The following is a 19,284-nucleotide window of genomic DNA, read 5'->3' as shown; positions in this document are numbered from 1 at the left end:
GAGGAAGAATGAAAATGCCACCAATGAGAGTTAAAAAAAACAAAAAACCCCCCACAGGATTCCAATTGGCAATGGTGACAGAGAGGAGACTAAAGACACTGTCCCAGAAGTCAGGTAAGTACTACTTTTACCAGATAGACTACATTTACGTAGTTTTTAACATACACATAGCTGCATTACTTGGTGTATTGTATATCTACATGGAGTGGAGTTAAAACAAATTCAGTAGATTAAAATCAACCTGTCGCTCCTTGAATAAAAATAATCTGTTACATAAATGATCCTCCCTCCTAGGTGCAGCCTCAGCTTATCCTTTAAAAAAGAAACCCCTAACCTCCTCTGCTTCTGAAAAGGATAGTTTCCATTGCCAAACTGATCCACCGTCCTCTGTACTTCCCATCGCATGCCTAGACCAATATACAGGAATTCTGCTTACTTATCCAAGGTTGACAACGCAAGTAACCAGCATATTTTAGAAAGGGTTCAAGCAGACCTCCCCCCATATTTTTCTTCGTACGGGTATTACATGCAGATAAACTTTCCTCAATAGCCAAGGGTTTAAACCCATGGAGTGCACCAAATGCTTTAACGAACCTGGGCATTACTTTGTAAAGATAGCGTGAAACTTTGCTGTACATCACCTGCACAAAGCGGTGGGTTAGGGGAACCAGCAGGCCCCCATTACAAGCTGCCTGCAGAACAAGGCCAGTCACCCTGCATAAGGAGACGGAATAGCCAAGACTGGTTCAGCATTAGAGGGAACCTATAGACAGACGCAGACAGGAACGGTTTCATGATGAATGACTACACAGATGTGAACAAAAAGGACACCAATAAAGATACAAAGGCTCTTGTATTTAGACAATATGTTTAGCCCACATTTCTCCTTTAAATTTGCAAGAGAGGCTCACAACCTGCAATGGTGTGAAAACATTTTTGGAGATCGAGCTACACTAATGTGCCAAATAAAGTTCTTGCTTTCCCAATATTTTACCCACTTCTAGTCCGGGCCAAATCTGGCATTCCTCTCCTACATGTAAAAAAACCATTTAGAATCCCCAAACATTTTAACATGGATATATTTTAGCAGAGGCCCTAGAGAATAAAATGATGGGCATTGCAGATTTTTATATGCACGATATTGGCGCAACAGTTTTCCAAATGCACATTTTTTGGAAAAAAATACACTTTAATGGATTTTAATGCATGAAAAAACAATATAACACCCGTTTGGTAGAATATAAAACATGATGCTATGCTGAATAAATAGATACCAAACTTGTTATGCTTTAAGTGGAACAGCGCCAAATTACGGTACCTGAAAATCTCCATAGGCAAAGGGGGACAGAACATGTGACAGAACAATACCAATACAATGCAAAACATGAGGGGATTGAGGGCCCTGCTCTTTGGAGCTTACAATCTAGGAGGGAGGGGATGGTGGTACAGGAGGAGATAGCTGTGGGGGATGGAGTGGTAGGAAGAGTGGAGGAGGTCGACAAGTTAGCAGGGGGTGGGGTAGGCTTCCCTGAAGAGATGGGTTTTCAGGGTGCGCCTAAAGGAGAGAAGAGTAGGTGATAATCTGATGGGTTGGGGCAGGGAGTTCCAGAGGATGGGTGACACCCTGTAGAAGTCCTGGAGGCGGGCATGGGAGGAGGAGACCAGGGAACTAGAGAGAAGGAGGTCTTGTGAGGAGCGGAGTGTGCGTGTTGGATGGTACTTGGATATTAGGTCAGTGATGTAGTCCGGGGCAGTATGGTGGGCGGCTTTGTACGTCAGTTTAACTCAGTTTATGGGTTTAATGCGTTCTCCGGGACGTTTCGTATTGCAAAAAATTTGTAATCCGAAAAGGCGGTTTCCCATAGGAATGCATTGAAAACCAATAAATCTGTTCCGGAGGTCAGAAAAAAGTAAAAAAATAAAAAATAATTCGCTGTCACTATAGGTTAGTGCCAGTTTTAAATGTAATTACCTTTTTTTTTTCTTCACTATAGCTCAGAGAATCAGCTGTCACTTTCCCACCAGATAAAAGAAAGAAAGTTTCCTTTTAGTTTATTTCCCCAAGAAACAAGGTTTCCGTTTAGTTTGTTTCCCAAGATATCCTTTAGCTCCGGGGAAAGTGACAGCTAATTCTGTGAGCTATAGTGAAGGAAAAAAAAAAGCCGGTAATTGCATTTAAAAATCAGCACCGACATACACTTCGTATAGCGAAAAAAATTTATAAACCGAGGCATTATTTTCAATGGATTTTCATTTGTAAACTGAAAATTACGTTAACCGAGGCGTTCATACACTGAGGTACACCTGTATATACTTTGAGCTAAACGAGCTTGAGACCTGCTCCTGGAGCATTGGACTTCCCAAGAGGCTGTTTTAGGCGCTTGAAGTGAAGCATTCTTGTTTGGCATTTTACTGTAATAAAGTGTTTCCTATGTACAGAGAGCACTATGGATTGTCTTTCTTCTGAGTTCCGCAACTGGGTGAAAGATCCAAAGTTAGAGTTGCTCGAGTTTTTTTCTCTGGTGTTAGCCTTGTCCCAGCTCCTAAGAGGTGATGCACTGTAAAGGACCTTTTGCATTAAAAGGCCTGTATATAAAAAAAAAAAAAAAAAAAAAGGTCAGTGTGCCCACAGGGGGATGGTAAAGGGCACACTAGATTTGGCGTGATTTCTGGCCCTTCACAAGAACTTTTGAAGGCTTATTTGCATAGACATTGTTGAATTTTTTTTTTATGCTTTACCAAAGTCAAGGCTGTCTCCAACCCTGCCTTGCTGCTAGGACATTACTAAAATACTCCCAGCCATTACTGTGCACCTCCATCACAGGATCAAGCCCTTTCTCTCATTCAAAACCTGTACTATCCCTGAGCTCAGCATTTCAGAGCACACTTGTGATGGCGGAGGCAACCAGTAACAGTTGGAAGTCGTTTAGCAATGTCCTAGCAACAAGGCAGGATAGGGGACAGCCTTGACTTTGCTCAAAGCTGTGCAGTTTGTTTTTATCCACAGGCACCCCTTACTTGCATAGGCACTTTTTTTTCGTAAAGGTGACCTATTGTCTTTAAAAACCAAACTCCAGACACAAACAATAGTGCAGAGTAAGTCTCATCCAAAACCGAAAAGATCTTCTTACAGTTATCTTGAATTTCAGCGTTTCATAATCTCTCTGAAGTTGCTCTTGAGAAAAACTTAGGAGGCCCCCACTTCAACTCACCCAACCGGTAAACCACTACCCACTTTCTATGAGCGGGCGACTGGTCATATAACTGCCCCTCATTGTTCAATTCAAAAGAAGGCGTCAACAAGAGAGTTATGATATGACAGATATAGACCTGTCCCTTGATTATGGCTCCACAGGCACTGGAGAGGATACATTAGAACAGTGCACCTAGCATAGTAGGTGATCACATTCAGCAGTACACAACACAGGATTGTCTAGAACGGTGAGAGCGGTCTATCTTGGTGAGGACAGCAGGGGTTCCGCTCCCATCACCACCCTTGCAGATACCCAAAGCTCTGCCCACAGTTCCGCAGACCCAGCCTGCTGTTGGGGTAGTGTTCTGTCCATCAATGTGCTCGACTGGACTTAATGTAGAACAGCTGTGTAAGGTCAACAAGCGGACGTACCTAGTGAATGCAACTTATCTTCAATACTTAGGACCTTATTTACAAAAGAGGGCAGATAGCCATTGGAGTGATACTCTGTATTTCAGTTAATAAGGGCAACAATGTGGTGTCCTGTCATTCATTCTTACAGACCGCAACGTGGATGCTTTGGTGTCCTTTTATTCATACAGGCCACAACGTGGAGGCTTTTGCATCCTGCCATTCATACAGGCCACAACGTGGAGGCTTTGGTGTCCTGTTATTCATACAGGCCACAATGTGGAGGCTTCGGTGTCCTGTTATTCATACAGGCCACAACATAGAGGCTTTAGCATCCTGTCATTCATACAGGCCGCAATGTGGAGGTTTTGGTGTCCTGTTATTCATACAGGCCACAACGTGGAGGCTTTGGTGTCCTGTTATTCATACAGGCCACAATATGGAGGCTTTTGCATCCTGCCATTCATACAGGCCACAACGTGGAGGCTTTGCTGTCCTGTTATCCATACAGGCCACAACGTGGAGGCTTTGGCATCCTGCCATTCATACAGGCCACAACGTGGAGGCTTTGGCATCCTGCCATTCATACAGGCCACAACGTGGAGGCTTTGCTGTCCTGTTATTCATACAGGCCACAACGTGGAGGCTTTGGCATCCTGCCATTCATACAGGCCACAACGTGGAGGCTTTGCTGTCCTGTTATTCATACAGGCCACAACGTGGAGGCTTTAGCATCCTGTCATTCATACAGGCCGCAATGTGGAGGTTTTGGCATCCTGCCATTCATACAGGCCGCAATGTGGAGGACTTGTGTCCTATGGCGTTTTCTCTGTATAGTTCAAAATAAAACTCAGTAAGTGGAGGGAAGTGTCAAACACATAACCCAATATTGTAACAGCTCTCCATTGGCTGCGCTTTAGAATTGTTCCGTTCTAAAGCAGTAGTATAGCTGTGGTAAGGACATCATTGTTTTTTAAATTTGACTTCTTAGGCCCAATCACACCAGAAACTGCACATTTTCACATATGCAATAGCTTGCATTTTTCATGTGTATCTCAATGCATTTTTCCTAAGCTTGTATTTCCTTTGAGGTCACTTCCATCTTCTTTCTTCTGGCTTTTATGTGCACTGTGCTGCAGTGCAGAAAAATGCAGCACGTTGTATTTTTTTTTTTTCACTGCACTAGTGTGAACTATGCCCATTAGGAAAACCTGGATTGTAGACTGTTCATGTAGTTGGAGTGCAGTCAAAAATGCATCACAGTGTATCCGGTGTGAATGGGGCCCTTAGTGTTTGGTAACTAGCAAAAGTCAAAAACAGACCCCTTTAAAAAAAAATAAAAAATGTATTTAAAACAAACACTAAGAAAGCTGCACATAGGATGCCAACAAGGAAGTGTGCATTGCTGGGCTCTCTCATTTGAAAACCCAGAAACGTTTACAATTTCACGTATGTTCCCTGCAAAGATATACACAAAACACACATGAACAAGAACCGTTAAAAGTACACCTAATACCCAAACATGTTTTTAATATCCTAGGATCTAGAATGAGATCATGGAAAGGAAAGTATCAAGATGTGTTTGACCATTTAGCATAAAGTAAAATACCATTTCAAATCAACTAGCTTATAGAAAAATTGGGGGCCATGAAAACAGAACAAAGTCGACCACGTTGACCTATAAAAACCACTAAGCCGTCTCTCCTTTCATGTTGCTCAGGGCGCTTTGTATAAAGCGTATCAGGCTCACATAAAACATGTCCATCACTTCATTTGTAAGACATTTGTGTTGGCTTCTTCTGTTGGGATTCCTAAATTTCTTCTTGATACCTTCGTGCCAAATTACTTCGAATCCTGATGCCTCAACAACACCGGCAAGCGACTTGCTGAGCTTTTTTCGAAAATGGTCCATAGGCGACATCAACCACTCCAGTCTAGGGAGTATTGATGACCAGATGAACGTTGTGCTTGGATACCGATTGATAATACGCAGGATTTTTTTCACAGCAGGGATTAATTTATCATTGGGCACACGTCCTAAATCACTACCGCCTAGATGAATGATTAAAACGCTTGGGGGTCCCAGCACAGAGATCTTTCTACTCAGATCTGGTAAAAGCTCACACCACTGCATGCTGGTCTGCCCCATCCAACGGATGACATTTTCTGGTTCAAAACCCAGGTTCTCACCATAGGGAAAGTTCTTGGCTTCCTGAGCAGCCCAATGAATGACAGAGTTTCCAACAATCCAAATCTGCTCACCTTCTGAAATGCAGAATTAAACACGTTTACTGTGTACCTGTCAAAACTAGGGAGGATTTTCATTACCAATTAGAAAAAAAAAAAAAAAAAAGTATATATAAACAAAGTAACACAAAAAACACCATATTGCAAGCACTAAATCTGTTTTTAAAACAGAACATATTAGTTTTTAAAGCTGAATTCAGGAAGACAAAAAGTAAATGAAATAAAGCTTTGTTTTTTCTCACATACAGAGGTGAAGGGATTAGCCCTTAAGTTTGATGTCCCGCCATTTTGTCTCTCTGAGCCAAAGCTCCTCCATCTTAGAATCAGTATCCATTTTAATATTTAGGTCAGATTTTAAAAGAATTGATTTTCTTGTCTTAAACTGTATTTTGTCAGGAGTTAAAAGTTCCTCTTTTTCTTCAGGTGTAACTTCCCCTTTTTCCTTTAGCTAGCACAAGACTGAAAGCCCGCGGTGGGATATATCCTGTTGCAAGATTATTAATAAATATAGCCAGTGTTAAAAGGGGAAATTGTCTGCTTTCTATACCGAACCAAAAGTTCATGCTTTACGCACATAATAATAATTTACATATATGCCAAATGATTGGGCATGACTGACGTATGTAATATTCTGATTGGTTAATGCATACCTGTCAATTGATTGGTTCTTATATTTCTATGCATTGTTTTAAGTTTCATATATAAGTTTAAACACGGAAGAATAAATTCAGTTCCTTCTGAGATACCACCTTGTGTCTGTGTGCATTTCCTGTGTCTCAAAGGGGGCTCCAGGCCTGAGGACAGACACTGATCAAGGCCAGGGACTGCCGGGGGTCAGTAGCTCGAGAGGAACGGGAGCCAATTCCTTTCAAGAGGAGCTAAAGTGCACCATGGGTCCCCAGCTATCTTGCCAAAATGTACAAGTGGTTTATCTGCAATAAAATACAGGATTTATATGGCGCCAACAGATTGCGCAGCGCTTTACAAAATGAAGGCAGACATTACCGTTACAATACAATCAGGTACAAGAGGAAACAGAGGGCCCTGCTCCTTAGAGCTTACAATCTAGGATTTTTGATTATAGAACGCGGTGTGCGTCTGTCGTTGGAGGGCGCTCCAAGGCGGTGTGCGCTTTCAACCTGACAAGGTGTCGAGATGCCAAGTGCAGCAGGAATGCTTGTAGAGCATATTTCGGGCAATGTGCCCGAGTTGTAGGATTTTGGGAGGCCTACAACGCGGAGGTTGTTCCTGCACGAACGATTCTCTAAGTCGAGTTTTTCCAGGATACTGTGCTATGTGCGTTTAGAGTGTAGAGCGCCCGCTAGAACAGCGTGAAATACGTCCTCTAGATCAGAAAGGCGTTGTTCCACTTCAGATATACGTTTAGCATCGTCTCCCAAGTCCCTTCTAAGTTGCTCAATACCCAGTGCTACTGCTCTGTCCACAGCCTGAGTAATAGTAGATAGCAATAAAGAAGCGACAGCTGGTGCAATTTTGTCATATTGGTCCGTGGGACTAAGAGTGTCAGCATGCCCCAGTGAAACTGCAGTCAGTGATTGAGATTCTGCCATACCTGGTCCTGTGCCCATATCCATGCTGTTGCTCTTGCCGCTGCTGCGGATGATATGATCGGCGACCATCTTGGCTGCAGAAGGGGGAAGAACTGTTCCCCTGAGGCCGTGCAGCGAGACCGGAGCTGGGTGGGACCGGAGCCGGGTGGGGCCGGCAGAAGATACAGATCCATGCAGGGCGGATTGGGAGGCACCTCTGTGCCGATTTGAGCAAGCCCTGGGTGCAGGGGGCTAAATTTTTAAAGCGGTGAGTCCAGAGCTGCAAGATCCCACTCCTGTCACATGCGGCGCCAGAAGCCCTAGGATTTTTAAAAGGCCTTCGTTTGTTTAAATAACACAAGCAGCACAAGTACTGAATTTGACGTGGCATTAGCTTCCTGTAGTCCCTGTACAGCAGAGATCAGGCTGGGAAACATGAAGCAGCACCCGAAGGCAGTCAGTAATGCTGCAGCGCTCATATGCCAATAAAGATGAGATCATTCTGCCGCTTTTCTTCTTCACTTTCCAATCACAGGCTGGGTGAGGGACAAGACTTGTAAGCATTACAGAACTGAGAAAAATCATGTCTTCTACCCTGCCAGACAGGGTCATGCTACGAGATTGGACTGTGTAGTCCCAGAACTGGATGGACAGAAACACAAATATTTGGCAGGTAAAGCAGCTCCCTTACATGCATTTCAAGGCTGTTTTCTTGGAGTCCAGCTTTAAATACACTTACGTTAGGCACATCTATAGCCATGGGCCATAACAATCACTTTTGCCAAGCAATAAACTCACTTCCAAAGACGATTAAACACATTTTTCCTCTTGACGTTCTTTCTCGATCTGACAATGGTACAAATGTACTCCTCCTGCTGCACAACAATCATGATGGGGGAGTATTAGCGTCTAAAGTTAAAATCACATCTCCACGCATTTGATCAGCAAGCAGCCAGCAAATTCACATCACCTATTTGAATGGATTATTACACCAAACCACATATAGCCGGCACTAGGTGTGGTTTGGAATATTAATCATCACTTGTGCAATGCGCAAACAGCGAATAAGACCAACACTGCCTGCTTGTCATGGGGCGTGGCCAGCAGAAAGACAAGACTTCTCATTGGTAAAGTGCTATCAGCAAGCACTAAAGGAGCCAGATAATGCAGGCCATACATGGTCCGAATTCTGAACGATTATGCGTCCGAAAATCAGAAGCGTCGTTCGCTCGGTAATCCTATGGTGCCATCATTGATTTCGAAAATCGGCCGACCAAGTCATAAAGTTCATCCCATACAACATGCAAAACTTCTGTTCCTTCCAGCTCATGCGCATATTTTTTTCGGAAAAATGATCATATCATTTGACCATCACCGAGTCGAAAATCAGTCGTTTTTCATGAATTTTCCAACACGAAAAAGGGAGGAACCACGAAAATCAGCTGGTGCCATTGACCCACTAACAGTGAAAATCGGCAGATTTTCCACCCATGTATGGCCGGCCTTGGTAAGACCCTCATTTTCCCTATCTTTTATACAGCACTATTGTTTTCTGTTTAAACATGTGCAATAAACAAGTATATTATCTACAATGCTCATATCTGCAAATACAAATTAAACAGGATTCAATAAAGTGTCTGTTGTGCTTCAATAAAATCTGTGCATATAAAGTGTCCAAGTTCCCACCGAACAGTCTGCTGAATCTCCTGGGGATCGTTGTGCCTACATCTGATGATTTGCCAGGTCAGCAGAACAGTTATATAATGGAAGCTATAAGGGGTTCCAAGGAGGAGCCTTCGCACGCCTTGACGTCACGCCGCCGGATCAGGAGGTCCGGCGGCCAACTCTTGAATTTCACTGGTCAGTGTTTTTTCTTTTGGATGTTTTTTCACAGCCGCTTTAACTGGCTACAGGCATGTGTTTTGTGATCTTAATTTAATACATTGGATTTAATAAATTTTTTAAAATTACTACACTATGAGCATTTTTACTTCTCATACCTGGCACTGAGCTCCCATACCTCAGCCCCAGCACTTTAGGCTTCTGTGTGGATCCAAGGAGCAGTGTGATCCGACCAGACCAGCATCTCCTTACCACTGAGGGACTACCAGGGTACTACTAAGCAGCGCCTACATGAGACCTCGGCTACATGTGACCTGCATATGCGCATTGAGATTGCGCTTCTGGTAAGTGGGCAATCTACCTACTCCTCGATATTGATTGGATTACACCAGCGTGGTTGGAAGTTTCTCCATAATTGAACTGATTACCACATCTGACACTATTGCATTGGACAATTATTTCTTTGCTAGTCATTGGACAATTTCTTCTTTTTTACCAGTCATTTTAATCTAGTTGTTATAAGGATATTGTTTGTAGCGCTGCACTTTTATTTTGTCAATTCCAGTTGGAAAGGCTCTGTAGTTCTTTCTTAGTGCATTTTGCCGCTTACTGGAGTGCGCTCACTAACCTGCCTACATACATTCCATTGATACTGTTTGACAGGGCATAGAACAGGAGTGAGAAGACCCAAGGGGGCTGATTTACTAAAGCTGGAGAGTGCAAAATCTGGTGCCGTTCTATACAGAAACCAATCAGCTTCCAGGTGTGTTTTTTCTTTTTTTGTCAAAGCTTAATTGAACATGCTGAAGTTGGCAGCGGATTGGCTACCATGCACTGCTACACCAGCTTCTGCACTCTCCAGTTTTAGCAAGTCAACCCCAAAGTGTCCAGGAGCAGATTTTTAAGGAATTAAGTGAAGACAGCTTGTCATTGTGATACCAATTGCTAACTCAGCCCATCAAATTCCAACTATTCCCAACAGCCCCAAAAACAACTTGAGGAGATCTGTCCAATCAGTGGTGTTTTAGAAGCTGCACAAAAAAATATTAGAATAAGTCAAACCTTGGAAGTTTATGCTTTATATAGTTTTGCTATTAGTTTAAATCGTGATTTTACGATCTGGGACAATGAGATTGAAAACAAGCTAGGGTGTTAACAGCGGTCCAGAAACGCCTGCCTGCTTGCAAGCACCCAATGTTCAATTGACTAAACTGGTCAAGCCTCATCTTAAAAGGGGGAAGGAAGTGGTTTCTATTATGTGAGAAATTTTTTCAATCTGCCATTCAGGTCTATTTTACTGCATAGCTTTAGAATGAAATGAAGCCCTTTGCTCCTTGTACCTCACTACCTGCTGGCTGAAATACATTATGTATCCAAAATTCTGTCAATTCTTCCAATAGATCTCTAAGGCTCCTTGTACACAGCAGCTGATAAACTCACGTTTAGGAGCTTTTCTGCGTTTTTTTCAGCAGCCCCTGAACTCTCTCTAATGTTTTCCTATGTGTCCGTGTACACATCATTTACAGTCATTTACAAGCAGTTGAGTTTGCTGGATTTTTTTTTTAACGCAGAAAACTTGCATTCAGGAGTAGATTTTACCAGCATTTCAAACGCAAAATGCTTGTAAACGCGGCTAACCGCGTTTATAGGCATTTGCATTATTTTTTTTTTTTTTTAACTCTTCCTTTTCCAGACGCTGTCCAGAGCCTTTTTTTCATAATTAAAAATGCATACAAAGCGTTTTCCTGGTACGCAAATGGACCCGGTACACCATACTTTGAGGTTTCGCTTGAAAAAAAATATGTTAGACAATGCTGCAATAATTTCTGCACAGAAATGAGCCGGAACATCCAAACACAAGAAAAAAAAAAAAAAAAAGACAGCCAATCTCAACACATACTGCTCTCTCTGCTTCTGCTCTCTCTATTGCTCTCAAAATGTCTGAAATAGTTATTTACTGTTTTTCAGTGCATTCTGGGCATTTTGGAAGGTCTCCTGAGGTTATCTTAAAAAACGCTTCTAAACGCAAACGCTCATAAACGCGGCTAAGCAGACTTTTTTTAATCTACATTTTCCAGCAGTCAGTTTCCATCGTTGAGAAGTGTCCCGTGTACATGGGGCCTTAGATTGTCAGCTCTAGCGAGCAAGGCCCTCAAATTCCCACTGTATTAAATTGTATTGCAATTGTACTGTCTGCCCTTATGTTGTAAAGCGCTGCATAAACTGTTGGAGCTATATAAATCCTGAATAATAAATCATACAATCTTGTGACCTTCAACATTGCTAGTAGAATGAGTCCAGCTTTGGTCATCAAGTAGGACGGCAACTTTCCAATAAGTCAAAAGATGATCATTGCAGCCTTTAATAGAGGTGGAAGGAAAGAACATTAATAACAAGACCCCAACAGAGCTCCTTATCCTACCTGAAACACTGTGGGATGAACCAGAACACTGCCTGTTCATCTGGTCCAATCATTATCAAAAGTAATACCTGACCCCAGGGGCGGACTGACCATTTGGAAACTTGGGCACTGCCCGAGGGCCCGGGGTCAGTAGGGGGCCCCATGAGATGCCCCTGGTGGCTTTTTTGAGTTTGGGTAAGGACACAGGGGCCCCATGATCCCCAATTGCCCGGTGGTCCCATGAGTTGTCAGTCCACCCATAAAGGCTGTAAAAGCAATTATTTCTCCTCCTCTCTGGCTGCATTCTTGCAGCCATTGGGAAATACTGTGTGAGCTGTGATTGGTCACAGCTTGTCACATGGTAGAAGGCTGTTGTGGATAGCCTTGTACCATGTGATCTCTGTGATCATTCACAGATTTCACACGTAGTAAGCAATGATGTCAGAAGTGACATCTTGCTTACTACTCTGCATGTGATCACTGATTGGCCAATCAGTGATTACATGATCAGGACCTCGCAGAGAGGTCCCGTACAACGATCGGTGTTCCACTGTGTCCGGAGGACACAGCGGGCACCAGATCGCAGTGCTGCGCACTCCCAGGGAGCGCGCACAAGCAGGGGGCGGGGAGGCCATTTATAAACACCCACCCGACCCTGCACTGCCACCGTCTGGCCGTTTATATACAACGGCCAGACGGGAGGTGGTTAAAGTGTATCTAAAACCAACAAAAATGTAATATTGCAGATTAGCCGTACTTAGGTGTGATGGATGTGTACATTCTTTTTCAAGCTCCCCCCTACTGATCCTGTAAATTACACTTTATGCCCTAGGCTCACCTAGTGATCCTGTAAATTACACTTCTCGTCCTAGGCTCACCTAGTGATCCTGTAAATTACACTTCCCGTCCTAGGCTCACCTAGTGATCCTGTAAATTACACTTCTCGTCCTAGGCTCACCTAGTGATCCTGTAAATTACACTTCTCGTCCTAGGCTCACCTAGTGATCCTGTAAATTACACTTCCCGTCCTAGGCTCACCTAGTGATCCTGTAAATCACACTTCCCGTCCTAGGCTCACCTAGTGATCCTGTAAATTACACTTCTCGTCCTAGGCTCACCTAGTGATCCTGTAAATCACACTTCCCGTCCTAGGCTCACCTAGTGATCCTGTAAATTACACTTCCCGTCCTAGGCTCACCTAGTGATCCTGTAAATTACACTTCCCGTCCTAGGCTCACCTAGTGATCCTGTAAATCACACTTCCCGCCCTAGGCTCACCTAGTGATCCTGTAAATTACACTTCCCGTCCTAGGCTCACCTAGTGATCCTGTAAATTACACTTCCCGTCCTAGGCTCACCTAGTGATCCTGTAAATCACACTTCCCGTCCTAGGCTCACCTAGTGATCCTGTAAATTACACTTCCCGTCCTAGGCTCACCTAGTGATCCTGTAAATCACACTTCCCGCCCTAGGCTCACCTAGTGATCCTGTAAATTACACTTCCCGTCCTAGGCTCACCAAGTGATCCTGTAAATCACACTTCCCGTTTTGGAGGTGACAACGCTCACTGTATTGTATTACTAAAGAAGCAGAGTTGTCATCTGAGGACTACAGAATATCTCCCCCCTTTCCTCTTTTGCATAAGACAGGGTGATAGGCATTTTTCAGTCCACAATAAAAACTGGGAACAATATACCTGATAAAGAATGTAAAACACAGTTATCAGCTCACAGGATTAAACCAGCATGTTTTTTACTTCTCAAAAACACAATTTTTCCATAGTACATTTAACAGACCAAAAGTGGTGAAAATGAGAGAATTGTTAAAGTTTACACATACTTCACTTTTTATGAAATACATTGGAAGGCTTATTTCCTGTCCACTCAATTGTTAACACTAACGTAATTTGCGCTAACAGCAAGTATATAAACTCTTCATCCAGAGTTGATATAAAAGGCCTTAAAATAAAAACTTTACTTTTCTCAAAGAAAAAACAAACATTCTATATATCAAACAAGTCACTCTGTAATTTACCGTTAACTACAGCCTTTTTGCATTTATCAAACTGAATACTAATTAATTTCCTCCTAACCGGGTCAACTATATGGAACAGCCCCCAAGTGCCATTTTCTGCTCATCTGATTGGCTCACAACAGGGATGAGTCATGTGACTGACTATAGCAATGGCAACATTAAAGTTCCTAACCTCCTCAACTGTCCTCGATTCATTTCTTTAATCAATAACTACGACCATGAGCAAGAAGGGGCATTTGGAAGCCATGAAACCTGTCCACATGTATTATAAGAAAAATATGTTTTAACTCTTGGCAAATAGTGTGGTACTCCATTAAAGTGATACTAAACCCAGGACCCTGCATTCTCTATATCCAGTCTCCCCGGACCCTGCATTCTCTATATCCGCTCTCCCCAGGACCCTGCATTCTCTATATCCAGTCTCCCCGGACCCCGCATTCTCTATATCCGCTCTCCCCGGACCCCGCATTCACTATATCCGCTCTCCCCGGACCCCGCATTTACTATATCCGGTCTCCCCGGACCCCGCATTCACTATATCCGCTCTCCCCGGACCCTGCATTCACTATATCCGCTATCTCCGGACCCCGCATTCACTATATCCGCTCTCCCCGGACCCTGCATTCACTATATCTGCTCTCCCCGGTCCCTGCATTCACTATATCCGCTCTCCCCGGACCCTGCATTCTCTATATCTGGTCTCCCCGGACCCTGCATTCCCTATATCTGGTCTCCCCCGGACCCTGCATTCTCTATATCCGCTCTCCCCGGACCCTGCATTCTCTATATCTGGTCTCCCACAGTACACAGAACATGGAAATGCAAAATACTTTTTCTCATCAGCAGTAAAAGCAGTCTTGTGACTTCTATCAGTGTCCAGCAGAGCACTGGTTAAAGCTTGTAGGAGTTTTAATGTTCCTCTGACTGTTCTATGAGGCTGCACGACTCCTGACCCTCTGTCTGGACAGTGCTGATCACATGTACCCTCCCAAAAAAAAAAAAAAAAAACTATCACAATAAACACCAAACTGAGCATGTGCAGAGTGTCTCCTAGAGCTCTGTACTATCAGCATATGGATTGGGGACAGTAGAAGGGGAGTATCAGAGAAGACTGGATCATCAAACAGCCTTTTTACACAATGCAGAGGTTTCACTGAGTATAACAAGCATGTTTACTGTATATACAGACTGATTTTACTGTTGTGGGTTTAGTAACACTTTAATCTGCTTTGTGATAACAGGCAGACTCTCCTACTCAGCACACAGGAAAACTGAAGCGACAGGCATGAGTCAAGATTTACAAGGTAGAAGCAGGTTATGAAATCAATCATAACGTACTCAAATTTCACATCCTTAAAATGAAATTAAACCATGTGCTGCTTTATCTCCGCCATATTGGTTTCTTTCACCAACATTTTTTTTTTTGCAGCTGTACCCCAATTACCACAACCTATGAGACCCAATGTTCTTTGGGTTTGCCTTGACAGTTTGCAGTGTAATCGGCTGCACTACTATAAATCTTTATAAAACCCAAAATTTATGTAAAAAAAAAAATAAAATAAATGTAAATGAGATACCCCTGAACAGCGTATACAGGGAGGTCATCCTCCTACCTGCTCAGGACTTCAGTCTTTAATGGAGACATAGATGAAAGGCACCTGGCTAACCCCAGTGGATTTTCACTAGTAATCTAACAACTGTTGTAAGGCTACACTATACAGCCAAAAATATCCGGGCACCCCAAAGGGAACTGGCCTACCTATTGTCACCTTATAATGTTCAGTAACAAAGGCTGTCAAGAATGGTCTAAGTGGAAGAGCTCAGCTTTTGAGATGGTGCCACTAAAGTAGGATGACGATGCCATTTAATGACTTATTTTTTGTTAAAGTGGAACGTCTCTCTCAATCAACACTGAAAAATATTAATCCTTATGCTGCTAGCATTAGTAAATAGATGGGAAAGTATATCATACTTGTCAAATTTTTTTTTTTTACAATTCTTCAGTTACTTCATGGTTTCCATGCCCAGACAAATCGTGTCGTACATCCCTAGGCATCTTCAAAAGGGGTCCTCATGCCTGAGCTAAGAGCAGATGGATTTCAGAAAGTAAATGCTACATGAACCATCTGCCCTTATGCAAGATGGCCACAGACAGAAATGCTAGGGGGGCGTTTTCAACATTATTTCTCAACAAAATAAATGCATGGAGACATGGAGAGATAGGGGAATTTAATTTCAATAAATAAAAATGAATAGCACTTTTGGTTTGTTGTGCTCGGATGCAGTGTAGTTCCCCTTTAAGGGAGGCACAAAGGAAAATTTAAGAAGTCGAACCAGGCAGTAATCTTAAACAATGAAAATGCTGTTAGATGAACTGCAAACCCACAGCCAATCACCCCTAACCTTGCTCATCTTGTGAAAGGGAGCAAATCTTAACAGCGTCCCAACATCTACATGAAAGCCTTCTCGGAAAAGTAAAAAAAGTGCTATAGCAGCGAAGAGATGGACAATTTCAAAGGTAGGATTCTGGTTTTTGGAATGAGAGGTTTCAAAAGTGTCCGGATATTTTTAGCCAAATAGTGTATACATGGAAATTGGATTGAAACTTGTTGAATGAATGTTCGCTATGAATACACAAAACTATAACCTCACAGTAATAACAGATCGGTCAAACCAAATCTGCTACTTCAATTGACGTATGGCCGTCTTCAAATAGTCTCTGACTGCTGTGTTGAAGATGTCCAGCTCCACATCGGAAATGCCATTACCACATCTTTTCCTGAACGGGGTGTTCAATCTCTCCTCAACTCCTTCGTGCGTAATCACTCCGAAGCCACACTCTACTGCGATCCTTGAGACCATGCTGTTAAACTTCAATCTCTTCTCATCCAGAGGGGTCATGGTCCATGCCAACCTGGGGAGGACTTCCGACCACACGAACTTTATTTTCGGGTACTGCTCGCGGAGCTGAGGAAAGTCCCTTCTCACAGAATTACCCAGCTTGAAAGCGCTCAAATGCTCCAGATCATTGCCCCCCATGTGAATGATTATCATGCTCGGCATTCCTAATACGGACATTGTCTGACTCAGTTCCGTTCGCAAATCGCGCCACTGCAGAATGGCCTTGCCCATCCAGCAAACGGTAACGTGTTCCTCTTTGAATCCAAGGTCCTGGCCAAAAGAGCAAGCCTTGGCTCTCTGAGCAGCCCAGGTTATGATAGAGTTCCCAACGATCCAAATCTGCTTAGCTTCTGTAATGAAGAATTAAACAAGTTTACTGTGTACTTGCTAAAACTACAGAAACGAAGTCATATTTTTTTTTGATGTTGGGCACATGAAAATAATTTTTTTTTTGTTTTTACCTTTTACCGGCAAATATGAAATGTAACATTTTAATATTTTATAGCACACATCTGGCAGGTGTCAGGCACCCACGTAGAGTCGTCTCTCAATGCCTTTTACTGTTGAGCTGTGAAACGGACTTGATCAGCAGAGAGATCAGACTGCTGGCTGTAATGCCTCCTCTCCCTTTCCTAACATGCTTGGCTCAGTTTATATTCGCAAAGAACAAAAAAAACCCCAAAAACAACATGCATTGCCTTTCTTGTTTGGTTAGCAATAGAAGTAATGATAATCAGCGCAAATACTGGACCAAAGTCTGAAAAGTATAGTAGTGATAGAAATAGTCCGGGTGACTTGGATAAGGGGGGGGTCCGTGTGGCACTTAGGGCAAGCTCCATGCAATACTATAGCTCTCCCCGGACCCCGCGTTCACTATATCCGCTCTCCCCGGACCCCGCGTTCACTATATCCGCTCTCCCCGGACCCCGCGTTCACTATATCCGCTCTCCCCGGACCCCGCGTTCACTATATCCGCTCTCCCCGGACCCCGCGTTCACTATATTCGCCCTCCCCGGACCCCACGCTCAGTATATCCGCTCTCCCCGGACCCCGCGCTCACTATGCAGAAGATTAACCCCTTAGGTTCCACAGTGAGTAAAACAAGAATGCTTTACTGCATCTACAGACTGATTGTACTGTTGTGTGTTTAGTAGCACTAACTCACCTCTACCCAAAAAAGTGAACTTTTATTCTCCCCATTAACGCTACCCCAGACAGTTGCTAAACCCCCTTTAAAAATTGTAAGTTACCAAAAGCAGGACCCCCTAACACTTGACTTTATTTGCATTGTAAACATACTGCTTTCCTTTTATACTATGATGCATTTTGCAAAGTGTTGGCATTATATAAACCACAAAACACAATGGCACGTCCAGACTGCATGACCTGGCTCCACTCCTGGCTGGCAGATCAGCAGTTATTTATCTGTACTTCAAGCATTGTAAGGCCCTTTGCACTCGGGCGTCATAATTTACTGATGTTTACTCAGGAACTTGTGATGTTCTTGTGCAAGGGGCCAAAAACTGTGCGTAAAGACCTAACCAATGTTGAGCATAGGCGAGTAAAGGTGTATAAGCGTATAGACGAGTAAAATAATTCTTCATTGCCAGTATTGAAATATACTCAATTATACGCGCATAAACAAGTAAACACACAAGTAAATTACTGCAAATTAAAAAAAAATTTCTATTTTTATTTTACAGCTCTGAACTCAACGCTGTAATACTGATCTTTACTCACTGTGTGCAATAGACAACACCACATCTCATTTCAGAATGTGCATGTATTGCAGAGATGTATTGAACGTGTTTTATGTATTATGCCCAGACATGCACCTATTCAACATCTATGTCTACAACTGAGGCCATGGTGGAAGTGGCCTGCCTTTTAAAGATTGAGACTGATTTGGGATGTAAATCCATTTGTACGTTTTGATGCGCACTCCTTATGTATTGCATTACTAAAAAGTGTTATTAATACTGTTGTCCAATGCCGGAGGTTGGGATTGTTTGACTATTCATGTACATGGATCCAATCTTAAATAAAATAAAAAAAGACCCGATTCTAAAAATTCCAGATCCATGCAGTACAGCATGAAACAACTCAACATTGCCTCTGTGTAAGGGACCAGCTCACTGCTCTCTCCCCCAATGCAGGGTGACTGGTCTGGTCTCCTCCCCTCCTGTAGTTTCCTGCAGGAAGCCTGTAATGGGTGAGGCCTGCTGGGACCCTCCCTCCGCTCCGCTCTCTGAAGAGGCTTTACGCAGCACAGCAAAGACAACACCGCTACTTTTTACACTGGGTGCACAAAGGCAATTTGTTGCACAAAAAGTGGATTTATAGGCCAAGGTCGTTATTGGTATCTTTTTTTTGTACCCGCAGTTTGCCTCTAATGCAAAAAAAGTAAATTCATCTGAACTTACAAACTATAAGAAAAACGTAGAATACATATAGTTTACATATTACTGTTGTAATTCCTACACCGATCACCTGATTTGAATGTAAGTACACTCAACTTAAAGCTGACAGTCTGCAGTTAAAACACATCTCGTTCGTTTCATTTCAAATCCATTGTGGTGTATAGAGCCAAAAATGTTAGAATTGTGTCCATGTCCCAATATTTATGGACCTGACTGTATGTGTATATATATATATATATATATATATTATTATTATTATTTTTTTTTTTTTAAATAACTAAATAT

The 19,284-nt window shown here is 42.8% G+C and overlaps 1 protein-coding gene across 8 annotated transcripts in view; it reads right to left on the bottom strand.

The window, feature by feature from the left end:
* LOC149435331 (nuclear factor 7, brain-like) overlaps positions 1 to 19,284 on the bottom strand; it is a 192,926-nt gene that overhangs the window by 150,966 nt on the left and 22,676 nt on the right. Inside the window, exon 8 of one of the 8 annotated variants that reach the window (XM_089662776.1) lies at positions 13,375 to 16,929. The exons of the other annotated variants lie outside the window; for them this stretch is intronic. Coding sequence (XP_089518902.1) covers positions 16,361 to 16,929 — 569 coding nt within the window. The 3' untranslated portion in view covers positions 13,375 to 16,360. Of the gene's footprint in view, positions 1 to 13,374; positions 16,930 to 19,284 lie in introns of those variants that run through there. 8 annotated transcript variants of the gene reach the window in all.

The sequence above is a fragment of the Staurois parvus genome, unplaced genomic scaffold, assembly GCF_062004578.1.
Source record: "Staurois parvus isolate SC_StPar_1 unplaced genomic scaffold, SC_StPar_1.0 ptg001538l, whole genome shotgun sequence".
Lineage (NCBI taxonomy): Eukaryota > Metazoa > Chordata > Amphibia > Anura > Ranidae > Staurois > Staurois parvus.
This window is presented reverse-complemented; position numbering and strand designations above follow the sequence as displayed.